General features: G+C 30.6%; 1 protein-coding gene across 3 annotated transcripts; it reads left to right on the top strand.

The window, feature by feature from the left end:
- Window positions 1-307: 307 nt before the first annotated feature.
- LOC108476990 (tobamovirus multiplication protein 2A-like) lies at window positions 308-4742 on the top strand. 3 transcript variants are annotated; one of them, XM_017779388.2, is made up of 7 exons: window positions 308-778; window positions 1358-1609; window positions 2262-2361; window positions 2540-2620; window positions 2714-2818; window positions 3669-3878; window positions 4367-4742. In XM_017779388.2, the coding sequence occupies exons 2-7, from the start codon at window positions 1371-1373 to the stop codon at window positions 4472-4474; spliced, it is 843 nt and encodes a 280-aa protein (XP_017634877.1). In that variant the 5' UTR covers window positions 308-778; window positions 1358-1370; the 3' UTR covers window positions 4475-4742. The 3 variants fall into 3 exon arrangements, with proteins under 3 accessions (XP_017634877.1, XP_017634876.1, XP_017634879.1); XM_017779387.2 differs by having other exon boundaries at window positions 1297-1609; XM_017779390.2 differs by having other exon boundaries at window positions 314-778; window positions 1451-1609.
- The last annotated feature ends 16154 nt before the right edge of the window (window positions 4743-20896 follow it).

Below are 20896 nucleotides of genomic sequence, written 5' to 3'. Positions count from 1 at the left end.
TAAGAATGAGATGCAAATCAATCTATTTATTGAACTAATTATTGCAATTTCTTTGCTAATGGTTTGGATCTCTAATCTCATTTTCCTATAAAATATTAGCTATATTTATACTTATTTATATAAAACTCTGATAAAATCCCATTTCATAAATCAGAAAATATGTGGATTTTTATTTTTTAGATTTTATATGATATTTTAAAATAAAATAACTTAACTCACTCTTTTAAAATCATATCTTTAAAACTATCTTTTTCCTTAAATAAAAATACCATTCTTTTTTTTTAAATACCATCCATGTAATGATATATATACATATATTTGATAGACCTATATAATCCATTTAATATATATTTGATGAAAAATATGAAAGTCCCTGAGTTTAAGTTTAAGTATTCAAGTTTGAGATTTATCATTTATAATATTATGTATAGGTTTTAAATTCTCTCATATGCAATTGTAATGGATGGGTTTTAGTTCAATTAGTGCAATCAATTTGTTGTTTTTGTTTCTATTAGTTCTTATTAGTTCTTAATCTATTTATGATATAATAATTTGATTTTGTATTGTGATTATTCGGGCCGAAGTTTGTAACAATTTGATATTTAATATTTAAATATCCAGCATCCTTAGAAGAGGGGCAACAATGGCATTTTGATTTTGACAAGAGCAAACAAAAATAAATATGCCAGAAATAAGCTAAAATTTTGAGAAAAAAACTGTCGTTATTTTTTCCTATCCTTTGAATACTTTTCGTAATCGAATTCCTCACTCGAAAACTGTAAGTGCTCGAATCAATTTATCTTTTTTCGTGCGATTTAAACTAGAAATTATATATTAAGCATTGTATTGGTTTTGATTTTACTTGTGAAGTTAGGTAGAAATTTTGTTTATTATTGATTAATGTCTTTTTTACATTGCATAAATAAGATGATTTTATTAAAGCGTTTTTTTCTGGGATCTCATTGGAACCAAGAATTCTGAAAACCCAAATTGATTCCTCAGAAAAATCAGGAGAAAAACATGATATTTATGTATGTGTGCGTGTGTATATAACATTGTAAGTTAAAAAATCTGTATCTTCAGAAATTTACGCTCTTAAAGAATGTTATGCTTTTTCTTTTGTATGTGAAAGAAGCTAGGTTTTTGGCTGCTTTCTTTTTTATCTGCAAAAAGTTCTAAAATAATGAAAAGAGTTTGTAATAGTTCACATGATTCTATTTTCTTCTACAATTTGAGATACCCATTTTGATGATTCAATTATAGATGTAATGTGTAAATGTGAGTTTTTTTTTTAAGGTAATTTTACAAGTTGGTGAAATAGGAGATACTTACTAGAACTTTAATAAAATCAACGAAGATCATTATTGAGGATGGCTTGTAGAGGATGCTTAGAATGCTTGCTGAAGCTCTTGAACTTTTTGGTGACTGTTGCTGGTTTGGCAATTGTTAGATATGGAATCTACTTGTTTGTTAAGTACAAAGATGCTGCTGATACAGTCATGCTTTTCTCACCTGTGGGCAGTGATCAAGACTTGATACAGCTTGGTCGGCCAATGCTCATGGCTGTCTCTCTTTCGTCTAGTATATTTGATAATCTACCAAAAGCATGGTATGAGTTCACAATATTTGCTTATAATTAGATATTTTTTGTCTTATTTCAAAATATGGCTATGTAGAATATGTAAAATTGCCCTTCATTCACTGCCCTTGAATTTCAATCATACTAGCTTTAATGGTTTTTTCTTCCAAGATCCCCCTGATGCTTGGTGGTGGGGTCATTTTACTTGTTATACAATGTTACCGTTGGCTTGGTGGCAGTTAATATTTGGAATGTGATTTACCTCGTAGGCTTGCTAGTCTTGACTCTTGATGACTCCTGCAAAATAGGTAACAGCTAGGGTAGTTCCAAGGCAGTGAGATCGCAATGTTAACAATTCTTCCTTTTTCCCCCTTGGTTATCTATGATTCTCGCAAGAAAGAGAAGAACTCAATCAGGCTTTCATCATTTTGGGCTTAGATTGTGTTGATCTTGATTTAAAGTCCGAGGCTAGCTAGGCTGAGATTGAACAGCTGCAATTTGTATCCACCATTCTGGTTCATGACTTGTCAACTATTTGTTCTCTGATTTCTCGTGGTCATGTGTATTATTGAAGGATATAGTTCTGAGTTATCTATTTATATGCTTGTTTTCAAGTGCTCATTTGAGTAGAATTGTCTGCATGTTCTCTCGAGTTTTGACTGTCCAATTTCTAATTTTGCAGGTTTTTATATTTATTTATTGGAGTAGGTGTGGTTCTCTTCATTATATCCTGTTTTGGTTGTATTGGCACTGCAACAAGGAATTTATGTTGCTTGACTTGTGTATCCTAATTACTCATTTGATGTTTTCCAAAGTGGCAATAATGATGTCACGTGGATATCATGTAGCATCATAGCAAAGTTATAATCTAGTTGTTCACGGATAGCTAATTGGTTAATCCTCCTTCTCCAATCATTTTTGTTCTCTTTCACGATGATTGGTTTCCTTAAGGCAACATAGTATTCGCTGCTCGTATTCATGTTGATCTTGGTGGAACTGGGATGTGCAGCTTTCATTTTTTTTGACAAAAGCTGGAAAGATGTAAGTTTTGTGTTAACTTTTTGGTCCCTTCCTGCACCCTTATTCAATTGAAGATGGTCTGCTTGTTTATCTAATTTGTGCTAATTTCTTTAGGAGATTCCTACAGATAAGACAGGAGATTTTGACTTGATATATGAATTTCTGGAAGAAAACTGGACTATTGTCAAATGGGTTGCTCTCGGAATTGTTGTCCTAGAGGTAAGAGTAATGTGACTGTGCTGCTAATCCCTAGGACTTATAGATTACTTCACATGCAAGCACCCTCATGTTCATTCTAATGCTCAATACTGAGCTTCAGTTGATAGATTGAGAGTTGTTGAAGGAAGTTAATTCTAGCACAAGGATTCCCCTTGGAGTTCCTATTAATTTAAAACATGCAAACTTCATTTTTTATTCATGGCATTTGCAGTTTGTTTCTTTGTACTTTCAGTTAGCTTTTGGAAATATGGCAGGATGCTTTGGGATGACAATGCCCAGAATAACTACGATTCCTTGTTCTTACTAAGTAGATAGGATTTGGCCTTGAATGTCTATCTATGGTGAATATATTCTGCATATACAAATAGATATGATCATATTTAAAGGCTGTAATCAAAGATTAAAGTCAAAATGCATTTAATTTTATCATAATGAAGGGAAGTTGAAAACTTCATCGTCTATCATTAATGGGGACATTTTCTGTTCTGTTCTTTTCTGTGTGGATTATAAGCTGATTGTAAACGAAATTATTTCAGTCATAAGAGACTGTCACTTGGAGAAATCTGTGTTATATTTGTCAAAAGCAAAAGTAAGTTGATAAGTTGCCTTGTATGTTCTGTATGCATGAAACCAGATGGAGTTGTGCTTTATGACCTTTTTTTTCCCGTGCTGGATGATAATGGCACAGAAAAATGAATATTTATTGCTTTGGTGCTGTTTATGCATCAAAATGAAGCCTTGAATCAATTGAAAACTGTCACTGATGTCTCCTAGAATAACATCCAGGCTGCTTTAATTTCTGTGGGCACTAACATTACAGATTGGGTGTGATAACCACTTGAACTTGCAGGCTTTCATTTTCTGGTTAGCACTTATGGTCAGGGCTGCCAATATTCCTGCTGATTATGACAGTGATGATGATTTCATTGCACGAAGGGAACAAAGACAGCCTTTAATTAGCAGGCCACCCTCAGTTCCAGCTTCAGGTGTACCTGTTTCTGTCAGCCTTGATCAACGGCCCAGCAGAAATGATGCTTGGAGTGCACGTATGAGAGAAAAGGTGCTTTCTTTCTCTTTGATAGATTGACATATAATTGTCTTCTCTTGTAACGTTTTGCTTGCACCAATTCTCACATCATAACTTGATTTTCTGGAGACTGGGATCCTTCTGTTGAATTAATAATCTCATAAGTGCTAACATTAAGGGTTTAAGATTATTATGTAAATTTGTATACTAAAATCTTGAATCAAATGCTTGTGTTAAATGAATGTTCTTTCTCTGGCCAACACATCCTACCTGACAATAAATAACAATAAGAAAATCTCAAACTACTACTTTTGGTAAAATTCTAAAATATTCTGCAATTCTCCGTATATATTTAGGACTGAACATATTTTGGTTGCCGGTGGGCCAAAAAGCATTTTTAGTTTATCAGAATGGAGAACCCTCCCTCTAACCCCAATGTTTAGCTCTCCTTATTGTTCTCTTAACCTTTTGCTTAATTTGTAGCTCTAACTTTGTTTTTCACTGGTTATGTATTGAATCAGTATGGGCTGGATACATCTGAGTTCACATACAACCCCGCAGAGTCAAACAGGTACCAGCAGGTGGTGCCACCACCAGCCGAAGAAAGAAGCCGTTGCACAATTATGTGATGAAGAATGATATTCCGGGTTTTTGGCAGAAATCTTGATTTGGTTGGCTTCCTAAAAGATAGCATGAGAACTTAATTTTTTTTTTTTGGTTGATCTTGTGTAGGATACACAAATTCAGTTACTTTATATGTACTCCCACTCCATTTGACATCTTTTAGAGATCAAACATTTTCCAAATGCTTAAACCATTTTTGTGTGTAAAATTTGGACTGCTACACTTGGGTTTCACAATAAGTTGCAGCTGAGCTTAACTGTTTAGGCTTATAAATTCTTTTGCAGCCATCAAGGATGGTCGTAGCTACCCATCAATTAGATATAGTGAGGAGGCAAATACAACTCTGCCTTTTCACTTATCTCTTCTTTCCCATGCAGTAAAAGGGTAATACGCCATAAAATGATAAAGAAAGTAAGCTTATAATGGACGTCCACAAGCTCCATAGTATTTTACCAAAAAAAAAAGAGTTAGGAATTGCATATGTTAAGAATTCAAGGAAAAAAAAGTTAATAAATTCAAATTAAATCAATATAAAATATAAATAATTGAATGATTGGAATAAAATTATATACATGACAATTATGGTCAGACTAGAATGTTGTATTTTTTTATTATCAATTTACATAAACCATGTTTTTTTCTCTTTGAATAATACCAGCTATTTTTCAAACTCGTGGTATAGCCTTGTAGGTTTCAACCTATGGGTGTGAAGTTGAAGTCTGAACCAATGGTAAAAAGTGGTTGAGAGGAGAGCGCCCAAGATAGAAGTCAACAGACGTACCATCATCTTCTATTCCCTCGAAATTGATTTCCCAACGCACGAACACAGTAGTTGGTTAAATAAAAGATAGTAATTTAGTAGCATTGTTAAGTGGAAGTCATTTTCACTATTCTTTTTTATAGCGTCCCCATCGCAGCTCTCATTTAAACGCCCCCAAGGTAAACCCTTGTCCACTCTCCAATGTGGTCCAAACCCTCAAATTCCCCATTTCATAAACACAACACAACAAAATAAATCAATTATGACCCCCCCCCCCCCCAAAAAAAATGTATATCCAGTTTCATTTGGGTTAATATATTTTGAGTAGTTGGTAGTGATGAAAGTTAACTATAAAGGATTATGTGTAATGCATAAAGGTGAGTATTCAATCGAATCGAGTTACAAATTTTAAGTTAATTGAGTTAAATAAATTTTATTTTATTATATTAACTCGATTTGAAATTTTTTCGAATTGAGTCAAGCATAATGAATTTCGAGTCGAGTTAAGTCGAATCAAAATTGTTTGAGTTAAATTAAAAATTAAACCTCTCAAATTAAATTATTGTTACAGTATAAATATAATTAATTCCATGCTAGAGCATATAAATTTAAAACCATATATATTTGAAAACTATTTCAAAGTAAAATAAAAAATACTTAGTATAATAAACTTGAATCATTAATTCTTATTCAGTTCTCTAAAATTATTATTCTAGACAATTTTTATTTTTCAACTTTCTTTATATTTTTAGAATTTTTATTGAACTTTTATAATTTTTAAAAATATAAAATTTGAAATTTTATAAATATTTTGAATTTTTAAAATTATTTTGAATTATTTTGTAATTTTTTATTGAGGAGACCAATTTACTTATTTTCAAACTTGAGAGATATCAAAAGGTATTTATACAAATGTATTATTTAAATTATTCAATTATAAAATTAAACTCAATTCAAACTTAAAACTCAAATTATTTTTTAAGTTAAATTAAATAATTCAAATAACTTGAAATTCAACTTTTTTAAACTTTTTTAAATTAAATCAATTTTACTCCCCGTATTAACTTTTCATTTTTGTCTTTGTATGATTTGTTAATTGAGTAACGATAAACATGGATGAATGACACACATCAAAAGCTTTATTCTTGATCCGCTCATTCCCGTGACAATACCTCAAATAATCAGGATATTGATGGGAAAGTTTGGCTGCTTTTAAAATTAAAATTAGGGTTCTGAGTTGTATATGCAGTGATGGTGGGTAATTGTACAAGAAAATGACTAATTACAACTACTTATCAAAATTTTTGTACCTTTTGCTTTGTGGTGGTCCATGACTTAACAAATCAACGGATCCAAAGAAAAAAAAAATTAAAAAGAGGGGAGATTTTGGCAATTTGTCTCTGGTTTTGAACTTTTAATCGATTTATGGCAATATTATTCATGGACTAAATAAAATTTATATTTAACAAATTAGTGTGATACAACCTTCTCAAATAATTAACTAATCACCGTGCTTTTATTAGATTAACAACAATTTTATGGTAAAAATATGTGCCTTGATAAGTAGATGGAAATTTGGTGAAAATAATACTATACTTTGATCTTGAAAGAATTGTCCATTTTGGGGGATGTGAATCAGGTGAACTCCTTTTCTAATTTTTTGGGTTTTTTTTTTCTTTTGAAGTGTTTGGATGCTGACGGGGCTTTTGGTGTATAATTTCAACAAGGCTCTTGTGCGACTGTGACATGAAACCCATTTCCCAACAACTCTTAACTTTTTTTTATTAAAACTCTCTTTTTCCTAATAACCCCCGTAAATCAAAGTTAATACATACATAAAAACACATAACATAATTAAAAATAGGGTAAATTACACCATCAGTCACCCAACTTTGAGGTAGCTGACAAAATAGTCACCTAAGTTTCATTTCAGTCACTTAACTTTCGAAAAGTTATAAAGCAGTCACTAACGTTATGAAAAAGTGACAAAATAGTTACTGATTAACAGTTTTCGTTAGGGGGTTAATGGGACTGCTTATGTGGCATGTTAACCAGCTGATGTGGCAAGTTAACTTGCCACGTTGGTGAAGCGGCTGATGGGTCTTGGTTTAGGGAAAAAAATTGAAGGGATATGAGTTTAGTTTTAGGGTTAGAAATAAATTAAGATTCAAGGGATTTAGGGGCTTGGGAAAAAAAAAGAAAATCGATTTAGGGAAATTTCGATTTTGATTTGGGGTTTTTTAGGGTTGAAATTGATTTGAAAATAGATTAAGAAGGGTTTGGGGTTAAAAATTGTTTCAATAATTGATTAAGAAGGGGACGATTGGTCTTTTTTGTTTGGGGAGAAAAAAAGACGAAACCAGAAACCATTCAGTGTTTTTGATTCTCAGCGACAATGGGCAATAGAAGAGAAGCTACCAATGTTGTTACATCCACTTTAACGGGTAAGTTGTTGCATTTAGTTTTAAATTTTTTGGATTATAATGTTGTTATTTCGATTTAGGGTTATTTAGGGTTATTTCGATTTTAATTTTGATTTCGATTCTGATTTTGATTTTGATTTTGATTTCAATTTTGAAACACTCAGTGATTCTGATTTTGATTTTATTTGCTATTAAAGTGTATGACATATAATGTGTATTGTATGCCATGTGTATGATGTTTATTATTTGTATCTGCCATTGTATGAATGCCATTATCAAACTGATGTTTGTTGTGTATATCTGCCATTGTTAGTATTCAAGCTGCTATATTGTATGTGGCAAAATTAAAATTTGAATGCCATTATCAAATTGATGTTTGCTGCGTATATCTGCCATTGTTTGTATCCAAGCTACTATATTGTAAGTGGCAAAATCAAAATTTGTTATTTACCTTTTTTATTGTACAAGTTATTGTCTGTTATTATTTTCCATGTGCATGACAAAAATGGTTGTGTTTGTATTAAATTATTAGGTATTTTGTATTGGTTCTTCTGACAGAAATGGTTAAAGTGTTTGCCTTTGTTGTTTGCCTTTATTGATGAGTACTTTGTTTGGTAGGTTTAATTGATGACAATTTTAATGAGAATGAAGAAGACATGTCTGGTAGTGATGTGTCTGGTAGCGATGCATCTGAAAGTGATGTGTTTAATAGGATAGATGTTAATTTAGATGGTTTAAACATGGATGGTATAGGAGTAGATGAACTGTGTGATAGTGATGATTCTGGAAGGTTAGATAGTGCACATGAATCTGACTCGGATGGCCAAAATTGGCCTGAGTTCAACCTAGAGAATGACATGAGTAATCCTAGACTTAAGGTTGAAATGTATTTAAGTCTAAGGACAGTCTAAAATAAGTTGCCAAGCAGTATGGTAGGTTGAACAATTATTTTATTAAGTTCCCCAAAAATGATTTTAAAAGGTTAAAGGCAATCTGCAGTGAAAAATGTCCTTGGTTCATATGAGTTTCTAAACTAATGACCCTACTGACTAGACTTGGCAAATTAGGAGTTCAAACCCTAACCATACTTGTTCTAAAGTATATAAAAATAAGAATGTTACTTCAGCTTGGATAGGTGAACATTATAAAAAAAAATTTATTATTAATCCTGATTATTCTCTAAAATCATTACAACAAGATGTCAAAAGAGATTTGTGTTGCATAGTCTCACTAACCAAATGTAGGAGGGCTAAACTTAGGGCATTGAAATTAATTGAAGGAGCTCATAAGGCTTAATATGAAAAGATTTATGAGTATTTGTTGGAGGTTAGGACACAAAATAAAGGAACAAAAACAATCTGTTATCTGGATAACAAGTTGTTTCAAAGGATATATGTCTGTCTGCAGGCATGCAAAGATGGCTATAGGGCTGGTTGTAGGAGGATAGTAGGTTTAGATGGATGTTTCTTGATGGGCTACTATGGTGGCCACTTGTTTGCAGGTGTTGGGATAGATGCAAATAATGGCATCTATCCTCTTGCATATGCTATTTTCGAAAGTGAAAATCAAGCATCATGGCTTTGGTTCTTGGAGTTGCTTGCAATAGACTTCGAAATTGTGAGCTCGTACCAAATATCTTTCATGTCTGACAAACAAAAGGTAAAACTCTATTTATTTATTTTTTATGTTGTTTTTATTTAGGGATTATCAATGAATTAAACTGTTTTTTTTCTAATTGCAGGGACTTTTAGAAGCAATATGTATGTTGTTTCCTAATGTAGCAACAAGACATTATGTTAGACATCTGTATGCCAATTTCAGGAAGGCTGGTTTCTGAACAAAAGAATTAAAAGATTTGCTTTGGAAAGCTGTTAGAGCAAGCACAACAAAGGATTTTGAGTATGCCATGGATGAATTAAGGAAAACCAATCAACATGCTTATGATTGGTTGAAGGAAAAGAACCTTACTCACTAGTCAAGGTCTCACTTCTCAATTAGGAGCCATTCTGACATGTTGGTGAATAATCTTTCTAAATCATTTAACAAGGTAAACCCATATGTTTTATGTTTCTTACTAATCATTAGCAATTCACTAATCATTTATGTTGTTTACTGACAAATGATACTGAAAGCAAGAAGCAAACCTACTCTGACCATGATGGAAACAATAAGGACTAAGATTATGTTGCTTATTGTCAAGAAGAAAGAAGAAGCTAGCAAATGGAAAGGAATGTTGTGTCCAAAGATAAAAAAAAAGCTGGATGTAAATATAAAAGATTCATTGAGGTAAAGTTACCATTTTTAATCTTTTTAATACCTTTATTCTAACTTCATGTTGCTAGTCACATGCTGTTTTAGTGAATGTTTTTTAATATGCATGCAGTAATTGTTGGTGTGTTAACTATTTTTTAATATGCATGTAGTGATTATTTTTTTTATAATATACATATAGTGATTGTTTTTTAGGGGGGTGTATCATTGTTTTTGGAGCTGCTCAAAAAGTGGTTTTAGTGATTATTTTTTAACCAAGCATGCTGAATGTTTTTTAGGTGTGTTCCATCACATGCTGGTAGGGACAAGTATCAGGTTGAATGTGGTCTTAGCAGCCAGCATATGGTGGACTTAGTTGAGAATTACTGCTCCTACAGGAATTGGGATCTTACTGGCATCCCTTGCATGCATGCATTGGCTGTCATTCATCTAAAAAATGAGTTCCTAGAGACCTATAAACAAACCTGGTACACCAAGCAAACCCAACTTCAAATTTACTCCAACTTTATAAGTCCAGTAAGGGGTCCTAAACAATGGGCCTCTTTGTCAAACATGCTGCCAATACTGCCTCCTACTCTAAGAAGACCACCTGGCAGACCTATTAAGGTTAGAAGGAAAAAAACCCTGATGAAACACAAACAATAAAAAGGTTGAGCAAGAGAAGGGTGGACATGAGGTGCAGTAAATGCATGATGGTCGCTAAACTAACTAAAAATTTGACTAAGGCAAGTACACCTATTGAACAGTAGTATAGTTATGGTGAGACCGGAAATATCGTATCCACAAGGACTAAAAGTACTAGTAATTACTATCTTTTTTACTATCTAGCCTAAGGATTAAATGGATGTTTTTAAACTAAGATTAACTATCTAATTAACTAAGAACACGACAGCGATTAATGTTGGAAAATACTTTTGGAAAACCGATGGAGAAGACAATACCCAAGGAAGAATCCACCTAGACTTCACTTTATTACTTCTGAATTAGACTATTTATTCACTTGACTTAATCCGTAAAAATCCCTAGCTTATGTTAATATCTCTCTCGAGACTAAAAACAACTGACTCTAGGTTGATTAATCGAAATCTCTTTCTAATTAAAACCCTTATTGTCAGATTAACTAGATCTATTGTAACACCCCTAAACCATATCCGTCACCGGAATAGAGTTACGAGGCATTACCAAATTTATACATTAGTATTTGTACAAAACCAATTCATAAATTTGCATTCCAAATCAAAACTTTTCAAATTTCTTCAAAAAGTCCTTAATATGGGCATAAGGGGCGCAATACATGCTTTGGAAGTGGTTCGGGACTAAACTAGCAACTTTGGAAATTTATCCTTGAAGATAGGTGCACACGCCCGTGTGGCCAGCCCGTGTGGAATTCTGACTTGAAATTTTTAAGGATCAAAGGGGCAAATGGCCTGGGCACAGGCTCGTACTGCTAGGCCGTGTGGTACATTGATTTTTCACCATTTTTAAGCCATTTTCACATGATTTTAACACACGACCATGCTTGAAACCTGTGTTCTTCACACGTCTAAGACACACGGCCGTATCTTTTGCTCGTGTACAATCCTGATTTCATATTTAAGAATGCAGGGGACACACGGTCATTTCACACGCCCGTGGGTTGTCCGTGTGTCACACACGGCCTAGATACACTCCCGTTTGTCATACTCGTGTGGACGAAATAAGGCCATTCCTAGCTTCATTTCTCACCCCAAACCAATTCATTTACCTGCATGAAATCTTACAAGTATATACCAACCAATTCAACCAATTACCAACATTCAAATCAACATGTTTTCATAATAATTCACAACATATCCGTCTCAAACACGCATTACTAACTACTTTTATGACTTAATTACAGCCCAAAATACTAATTTATCATTTGGCCACAAAAGCTTATACACGCCATTATATCAAAATAGGTTTATCATTTTTACCAAAATGAAAGGTTTGATAGTGTGATGATAGCTCCAATGCAATTCCAACCTTCACAAGCCTTGAGCACTATAAAACAGGAAAAATATAAACCTAGTAAGCATTAATGCTTAGTAAGTTTATTTAACCAAACTACACTTACCATTCATATATAACAAGTAAATCACACATAAGGCAATTTATCCATCAATTTAGCAAACTAACAAATATGGCCTCTACACAATCATTCAACCAAATTGGTTAGTACAAAAATATTATTATGCATAGATGAGCTCATCATGTCATTTATTCTTATTTCATTTGTTAATACATTTCCGTTGAATCTTTGAATTTCCGATGGACCTTTCCTTTTTTAGTTGTACACCCGAGGTGCACATTCCCTTTTCAAGTGGTACACATGAAATGTACATACCCTTTTCAATTTGTACATACAAAGTGCACATAACCTTTTCAAGTGTACACATATAGTGTACCTTTCCTTTTCAAGTGGTATACACAAAGTATACCTTTCCTTTTCATATGGTATACACAAAGTATACCTAACCTTTTCAAATTGTACCATCGGGTACACAAATCCTTTTCAAGTATTACCCTTTCGGGTTACATTTCTTTTCATAATGAGATCAAAAGATTATCCCTTTTGGAACAACCTTTCCTGCAACATGTGCAGGATCTCATATACACGGTAATCATTTGTCCAATCGAAAATCAATATTCAAACGGATTAATGTAATAAATCACAAATCAAGATTGATTTATTACATATACATACCAATTACAAATCATAATACTCAATATTCAACAATCAATTCAACACATTTACATGCTTAATTTAGTTATACGAACTTACCTTGACAATTGATCGTATTTACTAATCCGAGCATTTTTCTTTCCCTCGATCTTTTTCTTTGTTCGACACTTCTGGATCTATATAAATAAATTTGATCTTCAATTCTATGATTTTTTACATTCAATCAAGCCCATTTCACATTTTAGGCAAAAGTACCATTTTGCCCCTAAACTTTTATTAATTCCAATTTCGTCCCTAGGCTCGGAAATTGAAATTCATGCAATTTACTCCTTATTCCAAGCTTATTCAAAATTTCAATATAACTTTTACAGCACATGTATTTCATAAATTTTAGAATTTTTTCAAGAATTTCATTATTTTACAATTTAATCCCTACACATATTTTCATTAAAAATCACTTTGTAAAAGTGGTTTATCTATCAATAATCTTTCATTTTCTATCAAAAACTTTCAATTTACAGCATATTCATCCATGGGTAATTTTCTAAACTTTGGTTTTCTTTTAATTTAATTACTCAAATAAAGAAATTAAGCTTTCCCGATCTCAAAAATATAAAAATTACTAAAAACGGGACATAGAACTTATCAATTCAAGCTTGAGAAATTTCCTTTCTCTCTCCTAGGGTTTCCATGTATTTTATGAAGAAGAAGATGATATAAAATGAGTTTTATTCTATTTAATCATTTATCATACTTTATTTAATTTAATTTTCAATTTAGTCCTTCACCTTTTTCAATTTTTCCATGGATGACTCATAAAAATATCTACATATTTTTCATCAATGGTCTAATTGCCATATAAGGACTTCTCACTTTTAATTCTATAACTATTTAATCCTTATAACTTCTAGAATTCAACTTTGTCATTTTATTCAATTTAGTCCTTTTTGCAATTAGACACATAATTGATGAAATTTTTCGATAAAAATTTTCATGCAATATTCCTATCATAATACCTATCATTTATGAAATTTAAATAATTTTATTTTTCGGACTCGGGTTTGTGGTCTCGAAACCACTATTTCAATTTCACTGAAATTAGGTTGTTACATCTATGGACTCCCTTATTAGATTTAACTCTAATTCAGCAGATTTATGTTGTCCTATCTCTAGGATTGCATGTAACTCCGCTTAATTATGGAAGATCTACTCTTAAATAGGGACTTTTGCTCCACTGAATAAGCACATCAAAACCTGAATTAATATCCTGGAATATTAAAGTAAGGATTAAAACTCATAATTAAGAATAAGACAAGTATTTATCATATAATTCAAATAATAATAAGATCTATCTTAGGTTTCATCTTCCTTAGGTATGTAGGGAGTTTACTTCATAACGATAGGGGAAAACATCTCAAAATTAAGAAAATAACAAAACATAAGAAACCCAAAAACTTCGGTAGAAATTGAATGGAGATCTTCAATCTTGAAGTAATTCCTACTTCCGAGCTGATTCCAATGGCTGTCTTCGAGTATTTTCTGCCTTCTACTCTTTGTGTCCCCCTTTGATCCTCTTCTAGGGTGTTTATATAGACTTTGGAATGCCCAAAATAGCCCAAAATTAGCCTTTTCCGAATAAAATTAGACTAGGGCTCGACAAGGATACGGCCGTATGCCACACCCGTGGGAAGGTGCTCAGGCTATGTGTAATTCTGATGTGGTTTAATGTCGACACGACTATGATACACGGGCTTGTGGCCAACCCGTGTGTCACACACGGGAGTATGGATTACCCGTGTGGGAGTGCTTAGGCCGTGTGAAACACTGAATTAGGCCCATTTTGTCTGTTTTTGGCCTTTTTCTTGCACTTTTCATTTTCCTATGCTCATCTGTATATAAAACATGAAATTAAAGGACCAGGAGCATCCATTCCACTAAATCTTATGATAAATCATCTAAAAATATGCCAAGCATGGGGTAAAAATATGTATATATTATGGTTTATCAATGCAAAAGAATAGGCCACAATAAGAGGAGTTGCAAAGGGGAAGTTGGCCAAAACATTCTAGTAAGTCATTTGCTTTAAGTTTTTTGTATACTTCTGTTTATGAATTTGTTTAACAAATTTCTCTTGTTTCTGTAGATCAAAAGACATAAAGTTGGTGTCCCAACTCAGTAACAAGCTACCCAAATCAACAAGAGAGTACCCCAACTTAACAAGCTGCTCCAACACAGTTACTTAGTGCCCCAACTCATCAACAATCTGACCTAAGAGAAAAGCTCCCATTTAAGAGAAGACCAACCACTGTTAGATGGATGCCTCCTACTCAAAGGTCATCCATGACAGACCATTGATGATGATGTGAACAAACCTTATTTTGTTAACTTTTTGAAAATGTGTAAATTTGCCTATGATTGCTACTGTTGATAAACTTAGGCATATAGTCACTGGAATTTTTTTGTAAATTTCCCTACAAGTCACATCTGTTCACTTGTGTTGAATTGTAGGAAAATTTGGCAATATTTTACCCCTCATTCCTTTTGTAAATAGTTTGGCATTTTGGCCTTAATATATGAGCATTGATCCATGCTATTTTTGTTATCTCTTATCTTCTAACATATGAGTATTGAAAAAACAAATGTGTAAGAACTGAGAAATACATATGTGTTTTTTCATTTGTTATCTTTTTCTGCATTTTGAGTATTGAGAAATACATGTGTTTTTCTATCTGTTATCTTCTCTTCTAACTGTTGTAAGCAACAAAAATATTACAAAACAATTTGTAATCAACAAAAATATCTCATTTCAAGTCTTTCAAGTGTTTATAAACAACAACATGAGCTGGTTAGCCATGTATACCAGCAGCCATGTATAACATATGTTAAGCAACAATATACTAGCAGCTATGTATATCAACACAACCATCAATATACCAGCAATAACATTACAAAACATAAGCCAGTTTTCAATGCTAACAACAACAACATAAGCTGGTTTTTAAGGTTTAAAAAACAACAAAGTTACAAATACAAGCACCAAAAACTAGGTTCTTCTCTCCCTCCTCTTTGCGTCCTCCAATGTCCTCACTTTTTTTAAAAGACCCAACAACATAATTCGTGATCGGGGCGTGAATGGCGGATCAAACCAGCTGAAAAATCGATATGGTTTTTGAAATCCAGAGCCAAATTTGTTACACCCAAAAAACCTCCTACCTGGGTTGTCATTGGACCAATACATGTTTAACTTGGCTAGGTTTCCACAGTAGCACACCGGAATCACTTCAGGCATCTCCATTTTTCCTCTTCTCCTCCTTCTTCTTCTTCTCCTCCTCTTCTTCTTTTTTTTTTCTTTTTCTTTAACCCTAAAATGGTGCTGGTAGGGCCGTTAAGTGAGAGTAACCGACCAGCTGGACGGTTTTTTAACACTAACGACGCCGTCAACTGCCATGTCACTTTGCCGTGACGTTTGTGACTGAAAACAGAAAAAAAGGACTGTTTTGTAACTTTTCAAAAGTTGAGTGACTGAAATGAAACCTAAGTGACTGTTTGGTCAACTACCCTAAAGTTGGGTGACTGATGGTGTAATTTACCTTTAAAAATACTATAAATTCTTACATAATTATCAATGGAAGAAAGAAACAAACTAACAATATTGCGTTATTAAAGAGATATGTCACATTAATTAATAATTGCATTTTAATTCCGTCATTTTTAGATCTCTTTGATGATAAAATACAGTTAACCAATATCATTGTTAAAAACTCCTATAGGCTATATTGCATCAATGATGCACGAAAATCGAAGTACCAAATAATCTATTTTCCTCTTTCTTGTCCTCATTTTGAGAAAATTCTCTTGATAATAATTCCTAACAAATTTGACAATACTTGATAAAAAACGTAAGGACACAGTCAAAAATAAAAATTAAAAGAAATTAAATTAGAGCCATTTACAAGCTTTCACTTGGTGATACTGGACACAATTTGAAAGATATAAAGTTTTTTTTAAGTAAGAGAAGAGTTGTAATAGGTAAAATGATATTTTAATCCCTCTCAATTTTCTTTTTGAGCAAATTGACCTAACTAAAAATTTGGAATAATTTAATATTTGTCAATTTTAGAAAGTAAGCATCTAATAACAATTAACCAAATATTAATGTTTTTGATCAATTTTGCATAATTTGATTTATATAATAACAAAATTAACTCTCAAGGTTTATACATTTTCTATATATATTTGAAGCTAAAATATTTTTATATATTCTTTTGAAGTGTTTTAAATGTTTTAAAATTTTATACAATTTTTAGATTTTTTAATAATCAAGACCAAATGATAAAATATGTAAATATTGAAGGTTTAATTTGTTATTATATCTATCAAAATTACATACAATTGATAGAAAATATTAATTTTATAATTAATTATATTTTTCACTTTTGAAATTATTGTGAATTAAATTTGCTTTGACTTAAAAATAATTTATTCAAAATAAAAATTGAAAGAGATTAGAATGATGTTTTTACTTCATTTTTAGCATATGTTATATAATTTTATTTTATATATTTCTAAATCATTTTTCACCTAACATTAATCACTAATTCAACTATGGTTACACTAATCAAATATTATTAAAGTTGTTCATTACTCGATATTAATTAATTTATTCAGTAAAATGAAATATAAATATGAGAGGAAAGTTGATATATGGAAGTTTAGAGGATATGTTAGCTCGCATTATAGAAAAGGCCATATTCAAGCCGTACAAATGTCAGCTTTCCGACCCACATGATGGATTTGACTACCGCTTTAATCAGATTCTACAAAACAGTTATAGAGTAACATAGATCATCGTTCTGACTATGGAATTTTCAGAGTTATTGAATTTGCTCTAGAGAAAAAATTATAATTTAAGAATATCATACCATGCAATACAAAATATGTGCTCAAAACCTCTTAGCCAACCAAACAGCAGACACATAGCTAAATAAAATTGAAATATTCCGTAGATGCATTCGACATATACAACTTTTTAACACTTCTTCTTTACACTTAAAAGTTATCTCTTCACGTTCTAAGGTTCTTTCATCTCTTTCCACAGTTGAGAATCCGTGTCTGATTAATAACTAAGTAATTCATAACATCCAAATTAGCAACATCAGACTTGTCTTTGCCAGTTGCTTAAACATTGAACTGTCATGTCATGAGATATGAACTTGAGGGTATAAAGCCAATAAAGTGTACAGCGATGCTGCTTCCAAGTGAAGGCTGTAAAGATATATATACTTTGTGTCGAGTGATAGAGAAACTTTACAATAGTGGATTTTGATGAACGCATGTACATAGAATAGTTAGCGCTAATTCCATTTCCATGTCATTTCATTCTTATCCTTTTATCTTTTTCTTTTTGAGATTTCAATGGCATTTTTTGATTTGTGGACACCGTGGAGAAAAGATAAAGTAAGGCTTAAGCTTGCGTAAAAGAAGGGATGAAAATAAGATTGATCTATGCTGTGTTTGTACCAAATGACATCGACTAAAGGCAAGGCATTGCCGGACTTTTTAAGGGGGAAAAGGAAAAGAGAGAGCTTTGCAAATATACTTTGAAGTTGCCCTGTTTCTACACATTTCTTCCTTAGGGACCAACTTTTTTCCTTTTCTTTTTGAGGTATCCATTTTTCTTTTTTTTTTTTTAAGTGTGATTTGTCATTTGATGACAAATATAGAAATTATAAAAATTATTATAAATGAATTTTTTATATAAATTATAAAAATAATTAAAATTGAAAAATATATTATATGCATTATAAAAATATAAAAAAACTGATTTTTTAAATATTAAAATTATAAAAATTATGTGAAGCATAAAACTATAAAATAAAATAAAATATATGAAAAATATAAAAAATATTTTTTTATTTGCATACTAACCATCTTAATACTACAACTATTAAAAATTATAAAATATTTATTTGATCCTTGAAGTTATCTGCTGTGCTCGTTTACCACAGACCTCCCAAAAGCTTATATTCTCTTCGTCCATTATCGATGAGAAGGAGTGTTTTAATATGTAAACTAAAGTGAGATAAGAGGTTGAGAAGGCAAGTGACAATGAGCCTATATATAAAATTGTAAATATTTTTATATTTTTATGTTTTTGTAGTTTTATATTATTTTATTTTTCAATATTTTATATTCTTTTTGAATAATTTTAATAATACATTTTTGTATTTTTATTTTATAATATTTTAATTAATTTTCTATATCTTAAACATTTTATAATTTTTACATTTTTATTTTTCATAATTTATATATTTTTATAATAATTTTATAATTTTTGCATATTAATGTTTTTTTATAATTTTAAAAATATTTTTATAATTTTATTAAAAGATTATATTTTTTTTATAATTTTTTTATAAATTTTAAAGGTAAAATACTAGTTTCATACGTTACACAATCCTATCATGTCACGTGGCTAAACACCCCTCAAAAAAATGAATTTTGTTATTCTATAATAGTTGATCGTTAACTTTAACGATAAAAAACTTAACTAATTATAATTTTAACATTCAAAAGTTTAATTGAGTAAAATATATATCAACTCAATTAATTTTTTGAAAAAGTTTAGGGTTGTAAGACCTTTTTGAGTTAAATTTTGCTCATTTGACATATATACAAAAATATCTTTTCTTTTTTTTTCTAAACTTTATAATTTGATATGTGTCACTATTTTTTATTACAAAAGAAATTTATCTAAATTTTTAATATATTATTAAAACTATTTAATTAATCAAAATTAAAAAAATGATCGAAATAAATTTTCCAAATTGATATCTCAAGAATTGTTTGTAATTGAGGTATTTGGTTTCTCTAAAAGAATTAGTATTTTAGTAAAAATCAATTGTTTTCATGACTAAAAATCTAAGAATAAGACCTATTCGATTTAAAAAGAAAAGAAAAGAAAAGAAATAATGAGTTAGCTTTAATATTTACATTTTTATGAATTTATCTTTAATATTTACATTTTTTAATGAATTTAGCCATAATTTTTTTGGAGTATTTTGACTTTTATCTTTTAAATTCAAGTTAAGTTACTTTCTTTTGAATAGAAAAAGTTGATTGAAATGTCAAAATTTTGACGACATTAACATGACAGTCTGTGTGATAGTTTACATGTGTTCCATTATTGACATTTTTTTTTTAAATTTTCAAATAAATTTATGTTTTTTTTTGAATTTTATGTACATTTAAATTGCTACATGGGCTACCATGTTAATGTCGTTAAAATTTTAGTAGTTTAATCAACTTTTACATCCAAAAAAACAATTTAACTAAATTTTTAATATTGAGGGTTAAGTGATTAAAAAATTAGGACCAAAGTGATCAGAAAAAAGAATCAAAGTTAAAATGATAAAATAAGCGAATGTTGGGAATTAAATTTATCATTATGTCAAAAATATCATGTCTTAAATAAAATGTATAATGTCAAATTTAGATATCAATTAATTTTACTTTTTTTTGTCAATTAGTTCATTAATCTTTCAAAAAGTCAAATTGTGTTCTTAATAAAAATGCTGACTAAAATATTAATTTTTTAGTGATGTTGGCATTTAAGGCTAAAATATTTGTCTTATATGTTATGTCAACAAATAATTTTAAAATTATAAAAATATTAAAAAGTTCAATTTAAAAAATAAAAAATTAGCATGAAGTACATATGCATGTTATCATGTTTAAAATTTAACTTTAGTCAATATTGTAGGTAGAAAACAACAGTTCAACTTTTTTAAACTTTAATGGTCAAATAAATAAAATAGATAAATGTTAAAAGTTAAATTTTGTTATACGCTTAAATTAAAAAAATATTAATTTAACTAATAAGTGTTAGGTGTAATAATAAGGCACATTATTGAAGGATAACTATAAACCCGAATATAAATTATAAAATAGACATAAAAATTATTAAAAAAATTAATTTAAGGAATTTTTTATAAAAAAATGAAGGACTAAGAAAATCCGTGTGCTATATGGCAAACGATCTATGAGAGAAAAAGGAAAGAACTGGAAAAAAAAAAAAGGAATAGTTTTATTCCAATCATTACTTTTGCAAAACCTTAACCAATATATTACTTAAAAAGTTGCCAATGTAAATTAAATTTCTCTTTTTTTTTTTGGCAATGCATATAGACCATAGTCTTTGATTTTTTAAGAAAGAAACTTACATTTTCTTTATTAGGAGCTGAGCTGGCTTGACATGTTTTCCAGCTAT

The sequence above is a fragment of the Gossypium arboreum genome, chromosome 12 (genome assembly GCF_025698485.1).
Source record: "Gossypium arboreum isolate Shixiya-1 chromosome 12, ASM2569848v2, whole genome shotgun sequence".
NCBI classification, from domain to species: Eukaryota; Viridiplantae; Streptophyta; class Magnoliopsida; order Malvales; family Malvaceae; genus Gossypium; species Gossypium arboreum.
This window is presented reverse-complemented; position numbering and strand designations above follow the sequence as displayed.

What these genes read in the sequence shown, in the direction of transcription:
- LOC108476990 (XM_017779388.2), top strand. Translation starts at nt 1,371, where the DNA reads ATGGCTTGTAGAGGATGCTTAGAATGCTTGCTGAAGCTCTTGAACTTT. An exon ending in GATAATCTACCAAAAGCATG is followed by an intron (nt 1,610 to 2,261) that starts GTATGAGTTCAC and finishes CTAATTTTGCAG; the next exon opens with GTTTTTATATTTATTTATTG. An exon ending in ATTTATGTTGCTTGACTTGT is followed by an intron (nt 2,362 to 2,539) that starts GTATCCTAATTA and finishes AAGGCAACATAG; the next exon opens with TATTCGCTGCTCGTATTCAT.